General features: G+C 39.8%; 1 protein-coding gene across 10 annotated transcripts in view; it reads left to right on the top strand.

Moving 5' to 3' along the window:
• Nucleotides 1–12,777: 12,777 nt before the first annotated feature.
• Nucleotides 12,778–20,557, top strand: part of KDM5D (lysine demethylase 5D) — a 39,511-nt gene continuing 31,731 nt past the window's right edge. For 8 of the 10 annotated variants that reach the window (XR_012430494.1, XR_012430493.1, XR_012430492.1 and 5 more), the window contains exons 1-6: nucleotides 12,778–13,072; nucleotides 13,190–13,358; nucleotides 14,512–14,589; nucleotides 15,860–15,982; nucleotides 16,231–16,401; nucleotides 18,034–18,168. Coding sequence is in view for 3 of the 10 variants with exons in the window: in XM_074030599.1 (XP_073886700.1) it covers nucleotides 13,209–13,358; nucleotides 14,512–14,589; nucleotides 15,860–15,982; nucleotides 16,231–16,401; nucleotides 18,034–18,168 (657 nt within the window). In the remaining 7 variants the exon portion in view is untranslated. Of the gene's footprint in view, nucleotides 13,073–13,189; nucleotides 13,359–14,511; nucleotides 14,590–15,859; nucleotides 15,983–16,230; nucleotides 16,402–18,033; nucleotides 18,169–20,557 lie in introns of those variants that run through there. The other 2 variants (XM_074030598.1, XM_074030600.1) reach the window with 2 other exon arrangements.

The following is a 20,557-nucleotide window of genomic DNA, read 5'->3' as shown; positions in this document are numbered from 1 at the left end:
TATTTTAGTTTTCTGACTCAATTTCTCAGTCCTGGGCAGGCGCAAATCTTCGAGCTTGAAATCTAGGAAAGGGAGGCAGCCTGAACAGTCCCTGAGGGGTAGTAGAATAGGAGATAGAACACTGAAAAGTGATTTCCTTGAGGATAGATTTCCAGGATGGAAAGGAAATGAGAGGTTCTAAGAGACAGGCTAGTGGCTTGTAACCTACATGGAAGAGGTTATGAAATGACGACAGAATAGAATGGGCCTGTGAGGCTGGAAGGAGATATTTTCCTTGATCTAAGAACCATTTGCTTTGTGTGGGAAGAGATTGATAGGTGGAAGTTTCAGTGGGGGTAGTAGGTGGGAGTGACCAATGTGAAGGAGAAAAACTGGCCATGAAGGCAAAGAAGTTGGAATGCTAGCTCCTTGTCTAGCCACCTTATCAGCATAAGCATTGCCTAGAGCAATGGGTTTTGATGCCTTTTGATGACCCTTGCAGTGAATAACTCCAGTTTCCTTTGGAAGTAAAGTTTTTATTAAAGAGTTTTTATTAAAGAGGCATTAATGATGGAGGACTGTTGCATAGTGGGGAAATCTCTTTCGGCCTATATAACAGCATGGTGGTGCAGAACATGGAAGGCATATTTAGAATCAATATAAACATTGACAGGTAGTCCATTTGCAAGAGTGAGGGCCTGAGTTAAGGCGATTAGTTCAGCTTGCTGAGAGGTAGTGGAGGGTGGCAGAAGGGCAGCCTCAATGATAGGTGTGGAAGATACTATAGCATAGCCTGCCTTTGCTGGTGAGTGGGGATTAGGCCTGGTGGAATTGCCATCAAAGAACTGTGTTCAGGGTGAGGAACATGAAAGAATATGGAGTGAATGTTAGGTGGATCATAGAGATACAGTCATGGGGGTCAGGTGTGGTATCAGGAATAATGTGGGAGGCAGGATTGAAGTCCGGGCCAGGAACAATGGTAATTGTGAAAGACTTAACCAGTGAAGGAGCTGGTGAGCAGAAAGCGTATGTGTCAGGTGGGAAGAAAATAGATTTTGGGGGGGGGGGCGGAGCAAGATGGCCGAATAGGAGCAGCTCCAGTCTCCAACTCCCAGCGCGAGCAATACAGAAGACCGGTGATTTCTGCATTTTCAACTGAGGTACTGGGTTCATCTCACTGGGGAGTGCCGGACGATCGGTGCTGGTCAGTTGCTGCAGCCCGACCAGCGAGAGCTGAAGCAGGGCGAGGCATTGCCTCACCTGGGAAGCCCAAGGGGGAAGGTAGTCCCTTTCCTTCCTAGCCAGGGGAACTGAGACACACAACACCTGGAAAATCGGGTAACTCCCACCCCAATACTGCGCTTTAAGCAAACAGGCACACCAGGAGCTCATATCCCACACCTGGCCGGGAGGGTCCCACACCCACGAAGCCTCCCTCATTGCTAGCGCAGCAGTCTGTGATCTACCGGCAAGGCAGCAGCAAGGCTGGGGGAGGGGCGCCCGCCATTGCTGAGGCTTAAGTAGGTAAACAAAGCTGCTGGGAAGCTCGAACTGGGTAGAGCTCACAGCAGCTCAAGAAAACCTGCCTGTCTCTGTAGACTCCACCTCTGGGAACAAGGCACAGTAAACTAAACAAACGCAGCAGACACCTCTGCAGACGCAAACGACTCTGTCTGACAGCTTTGAAGAGAGCAGTGCATCTCCCAACACGGAGGTTGAGATCTGAGAAGGGACAGACTCTCTGCTCAAGTGGGTCCCTGACCCCTGAGTAGCCTAACTGGGAGACATCCCCCACTAGGGGCAGTCTGACACCCCACACCTCACAGGGAGGAGTACACCCCTGAGAGGAAGCTTCCAAAGCAAGAATCAGACAGGTACACTCGCTGTTCAGAAATACTCTATCTTCTGCAGCCTCTGCTGCTGATACCCAGGCAAACAGGGTCTGGAGTGGACCTCAAGCAATCTCCAACAGACCTACAGCTGAGGGTCCTGACTGTTAGAAGGAAAAGTATCAAACAGGAAGGACACCTACACCAAAACCCCATCAGTACATCACCATCATCAAAGATGAGAGGCAGATAAAACCACAAAGATGGGGAAAAAGCAGGGCAGAAAAGCTGGAAACTCAAAAAATAAGAGCGCATCTCCCCCGGCAAAGGAGCGCAGCTCATCGCCAGCAACGGATCAAAGCTGGACGGAGAATGACTTTGACGAGATGAGAGAAGAAGGCCTCAGTCCATCAAACTTCTCAGAGCTAAAGGAGGAATTACGTACCCAGCGCAAAGAAACTAAAAATCTTGAAAAAAAAGTGGAAGAATTGATGGCTAGAGTAATTAATGCAGAGAAGGTCATAAACGAAATGAAACAGATGAAAACCATGACACGAGAAATACGTGACAAATGCACAAGCTTCAGTAACCGACTCGATCAACTGGAAGAAAGAGTATCAGCGATTGAGGATCAAATGAATGAAATGAAGTGAGAAGAGAAACCAAAAGAAAAAAGAAGAAAAAGAAATGAACAAAGCCTGCAAGAAGTATGGGATTATGTAAAAAGACCAAATCTACATCTGATTGGGGTGCCTGAAAGTGAGGGGGAAAAGGGAACCAAGTTGGAAAACACTCTTCAGGATATCATCCAGGAGAACTTCCCCAACCTAGTAGGGCAGGCCAACATTCAAATCCAGGAAATACAGAGAACGCCACAAAGACACTCCTCGAGAAGAGCAACTCCAAGACACATAATTGCCAGATTCACCAAAGTTAAAATGAAGGAAAAAATCTTAAGGGCAGCCAGAGAGAAAGGTCGGGTTACCCACAAAGGGAAGCCCATCAGACTAACAGCAGATCTCTCAGCAGAAACTCTACAAGCCAGAAGAGAGTGGGGGCCAATATTCAACATTCTTAAAGAAAAGAATTTTCAACCCAGAATTTCATATCCAGCCAAACTAAGTTTCATAAGTGAAGGAGAAATAAAATCCTTTACAGATAAGCAAATGCTTAGAGATTTTGTCACCACTAGGCCTGCCTTACAAGAGACCCTGAAGGAAGCACTAAACATGGAAAGGAACCAGTACCAGCCATTGCAAAAACATGCCAAAATGTAAAGACCATTGAGGCTAGGAAGAAACTGCATCAACTAACGAGCAAAATAACCAGTTACTATCATAATGGCAGGATCAAGTTCACACATAACAATATTAACCTTACATGTAAATGGACTAAATGCTCCAATTAAAAGACACAGACTGGCAAACTGGATAAAGAGTCAAGACCCATCAGTCTGCTGTATTCAGGAGACCCATCTCACACGCAGAGACATACATAGGCTCAAAATAAAGGGATGGAGGAAGATTTACCAAGCAAATGGAGAACAAAAAAAAGCGGGGGTTGCAATACTAGTCTCTGATAAAACAGACTTTAAACCATCAAAGATCAAAAGAGACAAAGAAGGCCATTACATAATGGTAAAGGGATCAATTCAACAGGAAGAGATAACTATCCTAAATATATATGCACCCAATAGAGGAGCACCCAGATTCATAAAGCAAGTCCTTAGAGACTTACAAAGAGACTTAGACTCCCATACAATAATAATGGGAGACATCAACACTCCACTGTCAACATTAGACAGATCAACGAGACAGAAAGTTAACAAGGATATCCAGGAATTGAACTCATCTCTGCAGCAAGCAGACCTAATAGACATATATAGAACTCTCCACCCCAAATCAACAGAATATACATTCTTCTCAGCACCACATCATCCTTACTCCAAACTTGACCACGTAATTGGAAGTAAAGCACTCCTCAGCAAATGTACAAGAACAGAAATTATAACAAACTGTCTCTCAGACCACAGTGCAATCAAACTAGAACTCAGGACTAAGAAACTCAGTCAGAACCGTTCAACTACATGGAAACTGAACAACCTGCTCCTGAATGACTACTGGGTACATAACGAAATGAAGGCAGAAATAAAGATGTTCTTTGAAACCAATGAGAACAAAGATACAACATAACAGAATCTCTGGGACATATTTAAAGCAGTGTGTAGAGGGAAATTTATAGCACTAAATGCCCACAAGAGAAAGCAGGAAAGATCTAAAATTGACACTCTAACATCGCAATTAAAAGAACTAGAGAAGCAAGAGCAAACACATTCGAAAGCTAGCAGAAGGCAAGAAATAACTAAGATCAGAGCAGAACTGAAGGAGATAGAGTCACAAAAAACTCTCCAAAAAATCAATGAATCCAGGAGTTGGTTTTTTGAAAAGATCAACAAAATTGACAGACCGCTAGCAAGACTAATAAAGAAGAAAAGAGAGAAGAATCAAATCGACGCAATTAAAAATGATAAAGGGGATATCACCACCGACCCCACAGAAATACAAACTACCATCAGAGAATACTATAAACACCTCTACGCAAATAAACTGGAAAATCTAGAAGAAATGGATAATTTCCTGGACACTTACACTCTCCCAAGACTAAACCAGGAAGAAGTTGAATCCCTGAATAGACCAATAGCAGGCTCTGAAATTGAGACAACAATTAATAGCCTACCAACCAAAAAAAGTCCAGGACCAGATGGATTCACAGCTGAATTCTACCAGAGGTACAAGGAGGAGTTGGTACCATTCCTTCTGAAACTATTCCAATCAATAGAAAAAGAGTGAATCCTCCCTAATTCATTTTATGAGGCCAATATCATCCTGATACCAAAGCCTGGCAGAGACACAACAAAAAAAGAGAATTTTAGACCAATATCCCTGATGAACATCGATGCAAAAATCCTCAATAAAATACTGGCAAACCGGATTCAGCAACACATCAAAAAACTTATCCACCATGATCAAGTGGGCTTCATCCTTGGCATGCAAGGCTGGTTCAACATTCGCAAATCAATAAACATAATCCAGCATATAAACAGAACCAAAGACAAGAACCACATGATTATCTCAATTGATGCAGAAAAGGCTTTTGACAAAATTCAACAGCCCTTCATGCTAAAAACGCTCAATAAATTCGGTATTGATGGAATGTACCTCAAAATAATAAGAGCTATTTATGACAAACCCACAGCCAATATCATACTGAATGGGCAAAAACTGGAAAAATTCCCTTTGAAAACTGGCACAAGACAGGGATGCCCTCTCTCACCACTCCTATTCAACATATTGTTGGAAGTTCTGGCTAGGGCAATCAGGCAAGAGAAAGAAATCAAGGGTATTCAGTTAGGAAAAGAAGATGTCAAATTGTCCCTGTTTGCAGATGACATGATTGTATATTTAGAAAACCCCATTGTCTCAGCCCAAAATCTCCTTAAGCTGATAAGCAACTTCAGCAAAGTCTCAGGATACAAAATTAATGTGCAAAAATCACAAGCATTCTTATACACCAGTAACAGACAAACAGAGAGCCAAATCAGGAATGAACTTCCATTCACAATTGCTTCAAAGAGAATAAAATACCTAGGAATCCAACTGACAAGGGATGTAAAGGACCTCTTCAAGGAGAACTACAAACCCCTGCTCAGTGAAATAAAAGAGGACACAAACAAATGGAAGAACATACCATGCTCATGGATAGGAAGAATCAATATCGTGAAAATGGCCATACTGCCCAAGGTAATTTATAGATTCAATGCCATCCCCATCAAGCTACCAATGAGTTTCTTCACAGAATTGGAAAAAACTTCTTTAAAGTTCATATGGAACCAAAAAAGAGCCCGCATCTCCAAGACAATCCTAAGTCAAAAGAACAAAGCTGGAGGCATCACGCTACCTGACTTCAAACTATACTACAAGTCTACAGTAACCAAAACAGCATGGTACTGGTACCAAAACAGAGATATAGACCAATGGAACAGAACAGAGACTTCAGAAATAATACCACACATCTACAGCCATTTGATCTTTGACAAACCTGAGAGAAACAAGAAATGGGGAAAGGATTCCCTATTTAATAAATGGTGCTGGGAAAATTGGCTAGCCATAAGTAGAAAGCTGAAACTGGATCCTTTCCTTACTCCTTATACGAAAATTAATTCAAGATGGATTAGAGACTTAAATGTTAGACCTAATACCATAAAAATCCTAGAGGAAACCCTAGGTAGTACCATTCAGGACATAGGCATGGGCAAAGATTTCATGTCTAAAACACCAAAAGCAAGGGCAGCAAAAGCCAAAATTGACAAATGGGATCTCATTAAACTAAAGAGCTTCTGCACAGCAAAAGACACTATCATCAGAGTGAACAGGCAACCTACAGAATGGGAGAAAATTTTTGCAATCTACTCATCTGACAAAGGGCTACTATCCAGAACCTACAAAGAAGTCAAACAAATTTACAAGAAAAAAACAAACAACCCCATCAAAAAGTGGGCAAAGGATATGAACAGACATTTCTCAAAAGAAGACATTCATACAGACAACAGACACATGAAAAAATGCTCATCATCACTGGCCATCAGAGAAATGCAAATCAAAACCACAATGAGATACCATCTCACACCAATTAGAATGGCAATCATTAAAAAGTCAGGAAACAACAGGTGCTGGAGAGGATGTGGAGAAATAGGAACACTTTTACACTGTTGGTGGGATTGTAAACTAGTTCAACCATTATGGAAAGCAGTATGGCGATTCCTCAAGGATCTAGAACTAGATGTATCATATGACCCAGCCATCCCATTACTGGGTATATACCCAAAGGATTATAAATCATGCTGCTATAAAGACACATGCACACACATGTTTATTGCAGCACTATTCACAATAGCAAAGACTTGGAATCAACCCAAATGTCCATCAGTGACAGATTGGATTAAGAAAATGTGGCACATATACACCATGGAATACTATGCAGCCTTAAAAAAGGATGAGTTTGTGTCCTTTGTAGGGACATGGATACAGCTGGAAACCATCATTCTTAGCAAACTATCACAAGAACAGAAAACCAAACACCGCATGTTCTCACTCATAGGTGGGAACTGAACAATGAGATCACTGGGACTCGGGAAGGGGAACATCACACACCGGGGCCTATTATAGGGAGGGGGGAGGGGGGAGGGATTGCATTGGGAGTTATACCTGATGTAAATGACGAGTTGATGGGTGCAGCACACCAACATGGCATAAGTATACATATGTAACAAACCTGCACGTTATGCACATGTACCCTACAACTTAAAGTATAATAATAATAAATAAATTAAAAAAAAAATTAAAAAAAAAAAGAAATCATAAAAAAAAAAGAAAAAAAAATAGATTTTGGAAGTTATGAGAACTGTAGAGAGTGAGTTTAGCACTGTTTGTGATTTTTAGGGCCTCTAAAAGTATTAAGGCAGCAGCAGCTGCTGCACACAGACATGAGGGCTAGGCTAAAACGGTAAAGTCAAGCTGTCTGGACAGAAAGGCTACGGGATGTGGTCCTGGCTCTTGTGTAAGATTTCTGACCTTACTAACCATGCTAGGAAGGAAAGGAGTAGTTGTTTTGTAGAAGGGATTGGGGTTTGGGAGATTCGCCAGACACAATCAGCAGGCAGAGCACGTGTTTTTATAGAATTATACCGAGATAGGTAACAGATGAGGAAGAAATTTGGACTTGACTGAAGTAATGGGGGCTGTGAAGCCTTGCAGCAGTACAGCCCCGGTAATTTGCTGAGCCTGATGGGTGTCAGAGTCAGTCCAAGTGAGAGTGAAAAGAGGTTGGGATGAAGGGTGCAAAGGAATAGTAAAGAAAGTATGTTTGAGATCCAGAACAGGATAATGGGTTGTGGAGGGAGGTACAGAGGATAGGAGAGTATATGGGTTTGGCAGGCACCACAGGGTGGATTGGCAAAACAATTTGGTTGATAAGGCACACATCCTGAACTAACACGTAAGCCTTGTCTGGTTTTAGGACAAGTAAAATGGGGGAACTATAAGGGGAACTTAGAGGCTTTAAAAGGCCATCCTGTAGCAGGCTAGTGATAACAGGCTTTAATCGTTTTAAAGTGTGCTGTGGGATGGGATATTGGCATTGAGTGGGGTAAGGGTGATTAGGTTTTAAGGGGATGGTAAGGGGTGCATGATTTGTCACTAAGGAGGGAGTAGAGGTATCCTATACTTGTGGGTTAAGGTGTGGAGATACAACGGAAGGATGTGAAGGAGGCTTTGAACTGGGGGAAAAGACAGCAATGAGGTGTGGCTGTAGCCCAGGAATAGTCAGGGAAGCATATAATTTAGTTAAAATGTCTCAGCCTAATAAGGGAACTGGGCGGCTGGGCATAACTAAAAAGGAGTGCTTAAAAGAGTATTGTCTAAGTTGGCACCAGAGTTGGGGAGTTTTAAGAGGTTTAGAAGCCTGGCTATCAATACTTAAAATAGTTATGGAGGCAAGGGAAACAGGCCCTTGAAAAGAAGGTAATGTGGAGTGGGTAGCCTCTGTATTGATTAAGAAGGGGATGGACTTACCTTCCACTGTGAGAGTTAGCTAAATCGTCTGTGATGGTCCTGTAGGCTTCCAAGATGATCAGGCAGTGTCAGTCTTCAGCAGCTAAGCTGAGAAGATCTGGGAAGGAGTCAGTCAGACTTAGGCCATAGTTCCAGAGGCTCTGAGAGTGGCTCCAGGGCGAGTTGAACAGTCCGATTTTTCGTCAGGTCCCGCAGAGATGCGATAAGGCTTAGGAGGAATCCAGGGCTGCAGGCATTCCTTAGCCTAGTGGCCAGATTTCCAGCACTTGAAGCAAGTTCCTGGAACACCTCGCTGCTGGGGTTCAGGCATTTGGAAGTTCTTGTGCGCTGGAGATATGACTGGGGTTTGTCTCAGAAATATGTTGCTACTTGGCTGCCTTTACTCTATTATTACACACCTTGAAGACGAGGTTAATTAGGTTCTGTTGTGCAGTTTGAGGGCCAGAATCTAATTTTTGGAGTTTTATTTAATGTTGAGAGTGGATTGGGTAATAAAATGTATATTGAGAATAAGACAACCTTTTGACCTTTTCCGGCCGAGAGCTGTAAAGCGTTTCAGTGTTGATGCCAAATGAGCTAGGAACTTGGCTTGGTTTTTTATATTTGATGAAAAAGAGCCTAAACTAAATGCTAACTAATTTGGGAGAGGTCAGATAAAGAAAAAGGAGCATAAACCTTGACTATGTCTTTAGTTCCAGTCACCTTTTTAAGAGGAAGTTGCTGGGCAGGTGGGGGAGGGCTCATCAGAGAACGAAACTGCAAGCCAGACCAGGTGTGAGGAGGGGAGGTGATAAAAGGATTATAGGGTGAGGGAGCAGAGGCTAAGAAAAATTGGGACCTAGCTCGGCCTGGCAAGGAGCAGCCTGGAAGGAGGACAGAGGTCGATGGTTCTGTAGAAAAGGAAGATTAGAAAGACTCAGCGATGCTTGGGGTTGGGACTGAGGGGACAGGTGGGAGGGAAAGAAGGAAGATTTGGGACAAGTTGCATTGCAGACAGAGACTAGAGAGAGACCCATGTGTTAAAGAATGCCTGGACGTCAGGCACGTCAGACTGTTTGCCCATTTTACGACAAGAATTATTTAGATCTTGTACCATGAAAAAATTGAAAGTGCCGTTTTTTGGCTATTTGAAACACTGTCGAGTTTGTACTGGGGTCAAGCAGCATTGTAGAAGAAAATAAGGCATTTAGGTTTTAGGTCAGGTGTGAGTTAAAGAGGTTTTAAGTTCTTGAGAACACAGGCTAAGGGAGAAGAGGGAGGAATGGAGGATGGAAGGTTGCCCATAGTGAAGGAGGCAAGCCCAGAGAAAAGAGAGGGTAGTGACACGGAGAGAAGGGGTCAGTGGGTTCTTGCCCCTCAGAAAAGCAGAGAAGCGGTAGAGACATGGAGAGAAGGGGTCGGGTGTTCTTGCACCCCAGAAAAGTGGAGAAAGGGTAGAGACACGGAGAGAAGGGGTCAGGGTGGTTCTTGCTCCCCAGAAAAGAGAAAGGGTAGAGACACGGAGAGAAAGCAGTGGGGTGTTGGATGTGTATGTGCAGGACACAGGGGATAGGATGGCTTAGCTTTCGCTCAGAGGCCTGATACGTGCAGCATAGGAGGAAGCAAGACACATAACTAATGGATATTAGGCTTAATACTTGGGTGATGAAATAATCTGTACAACCAACCTTATGACACAGGCTAACTTATAAAATAAACCATCATATCCTGTACATGTACCTCTGAACTTAAAAGTTAAAAATATATATATTACAATAAATGAAGTTAGAAAGGCGGCAGAACACAAGATAAACATACAAAAATCAATCATATTTTTGTACATCACTAACAAACACTTTACAGGGGAAATATTTAAAAAATTTGATTCATAGTAGCAGAAATAGAATAAAATAAGATGAAGTAAATTAATTTCAAATATATAAATAATATATACATACTAAATACTAACATATATAATATACTAAAAACGATAAAACTTTGTTGCAGGAAACCAAAGACCTAAATAAATTGAAATACATGCTTTGACCATGTATACGAAACTAGATGGAAATATTTCCTAAATTTGTCATGGATTCAACATTTCTGTCTCAATCCCAGCTTGCTAGTCTGTAGAAACCCCAGCTTGTTTCTCTGTAGAAATAGGCAAGCTAATAAAAATACAAGAAACAAATAATAGCCAACCAGTCTCAAAAAAAAAAAAAAAAAAAAAAAAAACAAGAACAAAGTTGGATTACTCACTTCCCCCAATTCAAACCTTCTACAAACTACAGCAATAAAAACAACATGGCATTAGAATTTATACATACACAAAAATACAGAATGGAATTGAAAGTCCAAGAATGAACCCATACATTTATGGCCAATGGAAAGTTATCAGAAGTGCCAAGAATAATTAATGAAGCAATAATAACGTTTCCAACAAATTCTGGGACAACTAGATGGCAACAGGCAAAAATATTGAGTTGGATCATTACTTCACAGTGTTTACATAAGTTAACCCCAAATGTATCAAAAAAGTTAATGTAAAAGCTAATACTATAAAGGTCCCAGAATAGAGTATAAGACTACATCTTTGTGATTTTGGGTTAGACAAAAATCCCCTCAGAGGCAACACTGAAAGTACAAGTGACAATACAAAAAAGTAAACTGGATAAACATCAAACTAAAAACCTTTCTGTTTAAAGTTTACTACTAGGAAACAGAGAAGCCAGCTGACAGAATTAATTATTTTCAAATCAAACATCTGATAAGAGAATCAGATAAGAATAATTACAACTAAACAAAAAAAGGCAGACCAATGTGAAAAGAGCCAAAAATCTTGAATAGACATTTCTCCAAAGAAGGTATATAAAGCACATGAACAAGCCAACAAGCTTACAAAAACATGCTCAACACTATTGTGTCATTAGTAATTCAGGAAGTACAACTCAAAACTCAATGAGATTTGACATTGTGATGGTCAAATCAGTAAGTCATGTAATTACAGTATTGGTTAGGATATGGAGAAATTAGAACGGTCTTCCACTTTTGATAGAAATTAAATGATACAGATGCTTCGGAGAAAAAAGTTTAAACCCGAAGTTCCCATATAACCCAATTCTACTAGTAGGTGTGTATACACACAAGAAATGAAACTAAGCATGCACATAAAAACCGGTACACAAATGTTAATACCAACATTATTTATAACAGCTAAATGTAGAAATTGAAATATCTACTTACTGATGAATAAAATATACATGTTTTATAGTGAATTATTTTGAATTGTGAAAAAAATTGATCTAATCATTTGAAATAATACAGGATAAATTATAATTCTAATTTTATTAAATAGAAAAAAGTATGTAGATAAAACTGGTAAAATTAGAGCAGAAAATTAAGTAACGTAACTTTCGAAACAGGAATATATATGTAATGCAGCATAATAAAGTAACGAAGCCGATAATCTACATGAAATGGATAAATTGTTTAAAAAAAAAAAAAAAAGGAAATGCCAAGAATTGTACAATACGAAACAATTACCAAACTGTCAAACTTTAAGGCATTTCCGGCAGTGCCCTTCAAAATGAGATCTACCAGATAATTTTTAAAATTTACCTTTTGCATATTTTTCAAAAATACATAGAGAACAAGATACTACAATAGTGAATTGATTCTTAAAAAAATAGAATGGCAATGTAGGGTGATTTTTGCTCAACAGGGGTGTAAAATATTGTAAATAAAATTAGAAGCAACGAAGTATAACGTTTTGAAATAAAACCTCGCAATAAATTGTAACTTCCCTAAAAACAGTATAGATAATTCCACATCAAAAAACAGATCGTTAGCAGTGTGCTTCTTTTAATTTATGGTACGTGTGGTTAGCGATGTTGAAGGTTTACTGTCATCTGTCCAGGTCTTTGTGATCATTTTAAAATTTAGGGAGATCCTAGGTAATTTTTAAGGGATGTTTATCATGGGCGGTAAAGGTTTTATTTAAAAACATTTAGCACTTCTTTTCCCCGTCCTAAAGTCCAAGCTCGAGTTGGTAAAAAAAAAATCCAACGACAAATGTGCCCACTTGAAGTGCACTGTTAATGCAAGTTTACAAGAACATAAATACATCGTACCGGTGTCGTGCCTCCTAAACGTCTTACGATAGGAAAGTTCTCCAACAGAGAACCTAGTGAGTCTTCATAAAATGTTAGTAAATCCTTTCACATTAACGGAGATCGCCGGCGGTTTGTATCGGCAGAGAAAAAAGATGCGTTTCTACCAACATTTCCGCAAAGGAGCAATTTTCTCTGAGAAATCCTTGGTTGAACTTCACCAGACCCTTTTACGGTCCTTCCCGGTAATACGCAGGCGTAACTTGCGCAGTGGTCCCATTTTAAAAAAAGATCCGGTTATACTATTTTTATCTTGCTCTTTTGTTACGTCGGAGTAATGTTTAATATCAGTCCAGCTACTGGTCTGTGGCTGTTTTCTTCTGGTAAAATCGCTCTTGCGTCCTCAGCTTTTATCTAAGGTGCAGAAGGTATCACAGGTTTGGAAATAGCGCCGGAAAAATCGATCCGCGGAGTGAGACGGTTCGTACCACACAGCAAGGCTCGGAGGTCAAGATGGTGGTTGTAAAACTAGGGGTCGTGGCGATTGGTAAGCGGCTACGGGATTAAAGTAACCGTGAAATTCTCAAGAAAATGAAATTTCCCTAGGGCTTTTAGGAGGAGGAACCAGTTCGTCATTAAAGACAATGTGATTCTTATTTTACAGTTTAGCATTAAGGCCCGACATGGAACCGGGGTGTGACGAGTTCCTGCCGCCGCCTGAGTGCCCGGTTTTTGAGCCTAGCTGGGCTGAATTCCAAGACCCGCTAGGCTACATTGCGAAAATAAGGCCTATAGCTGAAAAGGCTGGTATCTGCAAAATCCGCCCACCCGCGGTAAGTCTTTGAAACAAAACTAGGAGTAGGCAGCTTCGGTTTGAACGTTGGGGCAGTTTACCTTTTGGCGAGGCTTTATTTACGTTTATGACCAGAAACCCTTAGCACCAAATTTCTCATTTAACTTTTCTGACCAGAACAAGTTGGCATCAGAAAATTGGTACCAGATCGCCACATTCCACGGGGTTCTAAAGATCTGACTGCTGTAGGGACAAAAATGTACGATTCATGTATTTTTACGTTGTGCTGTTACTGAATATAGCTTAGGCACACACAAGCTTTTTTTATACTTAACCGCAAAAAAAAAAAAAAAAAAAAAATTAGCTTAATCAGAAGTGTTTGATCTATGACAGGAGCAAATTATATAAACTTGTGGTGTTAACCACTTGGACTGGTGTTTTCATTCTTTGATGTGACCTTGGATGTATGTAACAAATACAGCAAAGAATGGGAGTGATGTGGTATCCTTTGCCATCAATTAAATTTATGTTTGTAAACGTAGACCATCTTGGTTTGCTATACTGAAAACTACTAAATGAACCTTGTAGAAGTTTGACCGAATTAAGAACATACACTGAAATGAGCCTGTGCTGTCGTCGTAAACAATTAACAAAATATTCAGAAAAGTCAAAAAGTTTTCTTAGAGCGTACAGCTTTTTTCTCATAGATTGAGCCAGGTTGCAACGTTATTTGTATTTAGATGTTTGCACTTATCAGCATTCGCAATGAAACTTTTTCATACTGCTCTGAGTGGGAGGAGATAATGGCTTAGGTTTGAAAAGACGAAACAATTTTTTATCTGCGCTACATTTATCTTCATTTTAGTAAGGAATCAAACCCAAATAGCATAGTGTTTGTTCAGATGTGCGTCATTCTTGGAAGTCGCTTTCTAGGCTTGAGATTATAGAGGTTTTTTTTTTTTTTTTTTTTGTCTGTTGCGAAGGACAGATATCAAGGAGAGTTGTGGATTTGCAGTTTTTCCTTTTTTTTTTTTCCAGTTAATCTTAACGATGAAGAAGGAATCATTTGAGTCTTTTGTGTACAAAAAATGGTTACCAGAAGACTTTAAAAAAGTGGGAACAAATGATTGTGGTTTTCACTATCTTCATCCTTAACTGTGCCATAGTTATGAGGTTCTTACACTTTCTTCTAGGACTGGCAGCCTCCCTTTGCAGTAGAAGTTGACAATTTCAGATTTACTCCTCGCATCCAAAGGCTAAATGAACTGGAGGTAAGATTGGGAGGCACACTTTTCTTAAAGGAGTCTGATCTCTAATCTTGCTGTTGTAGTTTCATAACGATATATAACTTAGGTTTTGAAATCTAATGTGTTAAATTTGAATATTGATCCAGAATATTGATCTTGGAGAAAGTTTTCTATAAAGTACGTAATTTGTGTCCACTAAAATGCTGGAACACAAAGAAGGCTTTAAATTTCTGAGGATGAATGATGCATTCTTTTGTTGTACAATAGTTTCAGGTTAGAACTATCAAAATGGCAGTACTTTTCCCATTTTGTCTTCTCATATTCACATACTTAATGACTGAATTTTTTTTTTTTGATGCTAAATTTCACCTTCTCCCAGGCTGCAGTGCAGTGGCACGATCTCGACTCACTGCAACCTCCACCTTCTGGGCTCAGCCTCCCAAGTGCCTGGGATTACAGGTGCACACCAGCACGCCTGGCTAATTTTTGTATTTTTGGTAGAGATGGAGTTTCACCGTTTTGGCCATCCTGGTTTCCAACTCCTGACATTAGGTGATCTGCCTGCCTTGGCCTCCCAAAGTGCTGGGATTACGGGCATGAGCCACTGCATCCAGTGTGACTAAACTTTTTTTAGTTCTTTAACAGAAGCAGAGTTCAGAGAAGAAATAGGATCTTTTAAATATCCAGCAACAGGCTGATAGTATTACATATGTTCTGCTTTAATAAAATGTCAGAGGCAGAGCTTGCTTTTTAAAGCAGTCAACTCAGTCTTCATAGTTTAGTATTCAATATAGAAAGTATATGAATGATTTGTCATTTACTATTAGAATTTTGACTATGATCAGTAGCTAGAAGCTGCATGTGAGTTAGGGTAAGAAAGCAATAATTCAGAAACTGGTTTCATGTCCAAATTTTTTACATGAACTAGAAAAATATTTTAGTTCTTTCAATTATATATCAGTACATTCTAAGTTTACATTAAGACTAATGGTGATACTGAGTCTAAATACTCTTGGAGCCTACATATTTTTGGTCAAGCCACCTTTAAGTCCAAGAATAATTCCTTAAATTTAGATATGATTTCGATTCTAAGACAAATTCATAGCTCCTTGTAGGTTAAAGAATCAGCGAACTTTGTGTGGACACCATTGGTGAGATAAGACAGGGAAGCTGGGGCTCCGGCACATTAATAGCGAAGTGTAGATAGCATAGAATAATACTTGTTCATTTACTTCATACTCAGTGAAGTCCTATTAAGGAGTATGCCAATCTTACAAGGCCTTCTCTTTCCCAGGCCCAGACTAGAGTGAAATTGAACTATTTGGATCAGATTGCAAAATTCTGGGAAATTCAAGGCTCCTCATTAAAGATTCCCAATGTGGAGCGGAGGATCTTGGACCTTTACAGCCTTAGTAAGGTAAGAGTAGTCTACTTTCTAAAGGAGAAACAAATAAAAAGCCTTACATCAAAGATCTTCTGTGGTAGAAACACTAGGCAGGAAAGGAAACAACACAGAGCCTGGCAGCATTTCTTGACATAATCTTTGAGTCTTAGAATGATTGGTGTTGGGGGAAGGGCACAGCCACCTATAGTCAAGTTTCATTGCCGTGTTTAGCCCTTTCCAGCCTGTTTACAGTTCACCCATATTGTTTCTTATACTTTCAGATTGTGATGGAGGAAGGTGGGTATGAAGCCATTTGCAAGGATCGTCGGTGGGCTCGAGTTGCCCAGCGTCTCCACTATCCACCAGGCAGAAACATTGGTTCCCTGCTACGATCACATTATGAACGCATTATTTACCCCTATGAAATGTTTCAGTCTGGAGCCAACCATGTGGTGAGGGCCCTTAAATTAGTTCGTGGCCTGATGTCATTTTGTTTTCTTTTGTTATTTTCTCTTTGGATTGGACTTTTCTCCTGAGTAGTCAGGGTCTATAGATTATAAAACTCTGGAGTGAAGATGTTCCAAGAATTGACCCTGGAACATATTTTGCAGCCTCTTTATGTGGCATAGTTTTATTCCTGCCATACATCAGTAAGAACTAGAGTGACCTTTCTAATGGGTTCCCAAGATCTTTTTATGGAGAAGATCATAAACTAGAAGTTAGAGGTAACCATTTCCTACCTTTAAGTATCTCACATGAAAAAGATAATCTTTTTTTTTTTTTGAAACGGAGTCTTGCTCTGTTGCCCACGCACAATCTCGGCTCACTGCAAGCTCCTCCCGGGTTCACGCCATTCTCCTTCCTCAACTTCCCCAGTAGCTGGAACTACAGGTGCCCACCACCACGCCTGGCTAATTTTTTTGTATTTTTAGTAAAGACAGGGTTTCACTGTGTTAGCCAGGATGGTCTTGAGCTCCTGACCTCATGATCTGCCTGCCTTGGCCTCCAAAAGTGCTGGGATTACAGGCATGAGCCACCATGCCTGGCTGAAAAAGATAATCTTAATGAGGTTCCTAAGCTTTCATGAGGCTGGGTAACTTAAAGACAGTTTAGGTTAAAAGCTTGGTATGACTTGGATTTAACTCAGGGTGGGGGAACTGATTTAGCAGGGTGTTTTTATGTAATAAGTTTTTAATTTTTTTTTTTTTTTTTTGAGGCAGTGTCTCAGTCTCCAGGCGGGAGTGCAATCTCGGCTCATTGCAGCCTCCGCCTCCTAGGTTCAAGTGATTCTCCTGCCTCAGCCTCCCAAGTAGCTGGGAGTACAGGCGAGTGACCATGCCCAGCTGATTTTTGGTTTTTTTGTAGAGATGGTGTTTGTCCATGTTAGCCAGGATGGTCTCGATCCTTTGACCTCGTGATTCACCTGCCTCAGCCTCCCAAAATGTTGGGATTACAGGCGTGTGCCACCACGACTGGCCAGTTTTTAGGTTTTATTATCCATAAAACTTTAAAATATTTTATAAAAACTGTGTATTTATGTTTATAAACACGTTTCACTTAGTGTACATAATTCTGCTAAAGATTCAGTATTTTTGTTTTGCTTTGTTTTTTGAGACAGTGTCTCACTTTGTCACCCAGGCTCTACTAATGTTTGTGTTTTACTGAGATAGGAATTCACCATTTGGCCAGAATGGCCTTGGTCTCTTGACCCCATGATCCACCTGCCTCGACCTCCCAAAGTTCTGGGATTACAGGTTTGAGCCACCACGCCCAGCCAGATTGAGTATTTTTGTTACTCATTTTTCATCCGGGAGATTGAAGCACAAAGAGAGAAGTTCAGTATGTTTGCTGAAAGTGTTAAAACCCAGATTGATATCAAGACAGTGCAAAGACGATGTTCTTTCATGTTCTGTGCTGCTCATTCCTAAGCAAAGGCATGGGAATTTTTAGGGTATGTGTTCTATCCAAAGAACAAGAGTGGACCTGTGTAATTTAGAAAGAACTACAGCTTTATTTGCTGGAGTTGTAATTGAAGGCATCACTAATTACTGTCAATTTCTGATTCTACATTTTTTTCTCTCTAGCAGTGTAACACACACCCGTTTGACAATGAGGTAAAAGATAAGGAATACAAGCCCCACAGCATCCCCCTTAGACAGTCTGTGCAACCTTCAAAGTTCAGCAGCTATAGTCGACGGGCAAAAAGACTACAGACTGATGTGAGTGACTGTTATTCCTCTTATTCTTTCTATAGCTGAGAAGTTTCATCTAGACCTTGATGTTGGGGAAAATTCATTACTAAAAGCATTGTTTTGTATGTGCCTGGTTCAAGATTAATTGAAATGAATTATGGGTTATTTTGTTTAAAAATACGATTTATAATGTATTATTTTTGTAGTTTTGCTTTTATATGCTTTGAAAAAAAATGTATTGCTATTGTTTTAAGCGATGGGGTCTTGCTATGTTGCCAAGCTGGTCTTGAACTTCCAGGCTTAAATGATTCTGCCTTCACAGCCTTTGGAGTAACTGGGGTTATAGAGGTTAGCCACTATGCCAGCTTATAAGGTATTGTTAATTTTTTTGAACCTTGGAATGATTTTTGTAAAGCATACTATACAAGTTAGTTATTGTTAACCGTTTGTTTTATTCTATGGTCTTCCATGTGGTGGTTAGTAGCTGTGACCACAGAGACTCAGGAAAGCAAAGTTTATTATCATCACAGGCCTTAGTGAGGTAGTCACTATATGCTACACCGTGGTAGAGGGGAAAACCCATCTTGGACATGCAGAAGTAGCAGGAACAAGGAAAGAACCTAGGCCATAGCCTATATTGAGTTTACCAAGGGAAAGGCAAGACAGAGCAGGATAAGCAGTATAGAATTGGCTAGTTTGAATACTTTTGGCAGTCTCTAGGCTACAGCAGTATTCCCTAGTTGCCTGACCCTAGAATTAAGGCGGAGGAACTTTGCCTTCTTAATTGTATGGGCTGAATTGATGAAGATTAGCTTTGGATTTGTCAGTGAACATATTAAAGACACATTAAGGCATACTCCTGGGTGAGCCGTTTGGTATTTGCAGTAGCAGCTAACCCTGGGAGGGCAGTCTCTCCTAGCCAGAAATATTTAAGATGTTAAAACAGTATAATATTCAGAAAATGAAAAATATAAACTATATTTTTAATAACTTCTAAGTAAGTCTGTTTTTACTGCTTCATATACAAGATTTTCATAACATTTGGATATTTTTATTTCTGAAGTACCTTAAAATAAATTAAGACAATGTTGTGTACCCCTGGGTGCTTTCTGGATAATTCTAACAATATTTAAATTTTGAGATACTGTAATATTAGATACTAGACTGAAGTGAGAAATTTTATCTAGTTAAGATTATTGAAATGCAGATGGATTCTGTATTAGTACTTTAGTTCTTTATAGTAAGAACTATGTCTGGAAAAAAACTGAATAAGAAAAATGAACATGTAATAACTAGGAAACCGGTAAAATTTGTTTCAAGTTGTAAGTACCAGCAAAGGGTCTAAAAATTTTTCCAAATAAAATGGATCCTTAGACACTTTTTTGGCAGAGGGAGTTCATTGTCCACTTTGCAGGAAAGGTTTTAAAAATTGTTGGGCCAGGCACAGCGGCGCATGCCTATAATCGCAGAATTTTGGGAGGCTGGGGTGGGTGGATTACCTGAGGTCTGTAGTTCGAGACCAGCCTGGCCAATGTGGTGAAACCCCATCTCTACTAAAAATAGGAAAATTAGGTGGGTGTGGTGGCAGGCAATTGTAATCCTAGCTTCTTGGGAGACTGAGACATGAGAATCACTTGAGCCTGGAAGACAGAGGTTGGAGTGAGCCAAAATCATGCCACTGCACTCCAGCCTGGGTGACTGAGCAAGACTCTCTCAAAAACAAAAACAAAACAAACAAAAAATTGAAAACTGTATGGTTTACAAAAATTGGTAGTATTTCCAAAATATAAAGAAAAAAAGTTACAAATTCTGCATAAAGCAAGGAAGGAGACATGAGAACTAACACATCTTTTCCATTTAATGTGTGTTTGTAATTCAAGAACCGGTAGTAGACTGTCCGAAATGTACAGTAGTGTGGTATTACTTTATTCTAAAACAAGCAGATATTAATTCTTTTAAAAAGTATTTACTGGCTAGAAATAATTTATGTAACATTAATGTAAAATATATAATGTATATTAGCTCTTTTAAAGAGTGTTTGATGATTAGAAATTATGTAACATTAATGTAAAATATATAATGTACATAATATAATATTTTGTGTGTAAACTTACATATTGCGTCTATAAGTTGTATAAGCACAAAACTGATGGACTCTTTATTTTTTATCATAGCTTATTTTCAAGTTTCCTTTTCTAGCAGCCCTGATGAATAATAAATCCAAAGTGTTTCACCTTACTTACAAATTGAAAATATACGAAGTAACCACATATCCCTTTCACATAACTGGTTAGGAAAAGGTCAAAATGTGTCAAGGATATGAGGAACTAGGCATTATGTGCACTGTTTGTAGTAGTGAAGGATTGTATTAAAATTAAAATTTGAAGTTACTAAAATTTTAAATGTTTATGTCCTC

This window comes from Macaca fascicularis, chromosome Y (assembly GCF_037993035.2).
Source record: "Macaca fascicularis isolate 582-1 chromosome Y, T2T-MFA8v1.1".
Lineage (NCBI taxonomy): Eukaryota > Metazoa > Chordata > Mammalia > Primates > Cercopithecidae > Macaca > Macaca fascicularis.
This window is presented reverse-complemented; position numbering and strand designations above follow the sequence as displayed.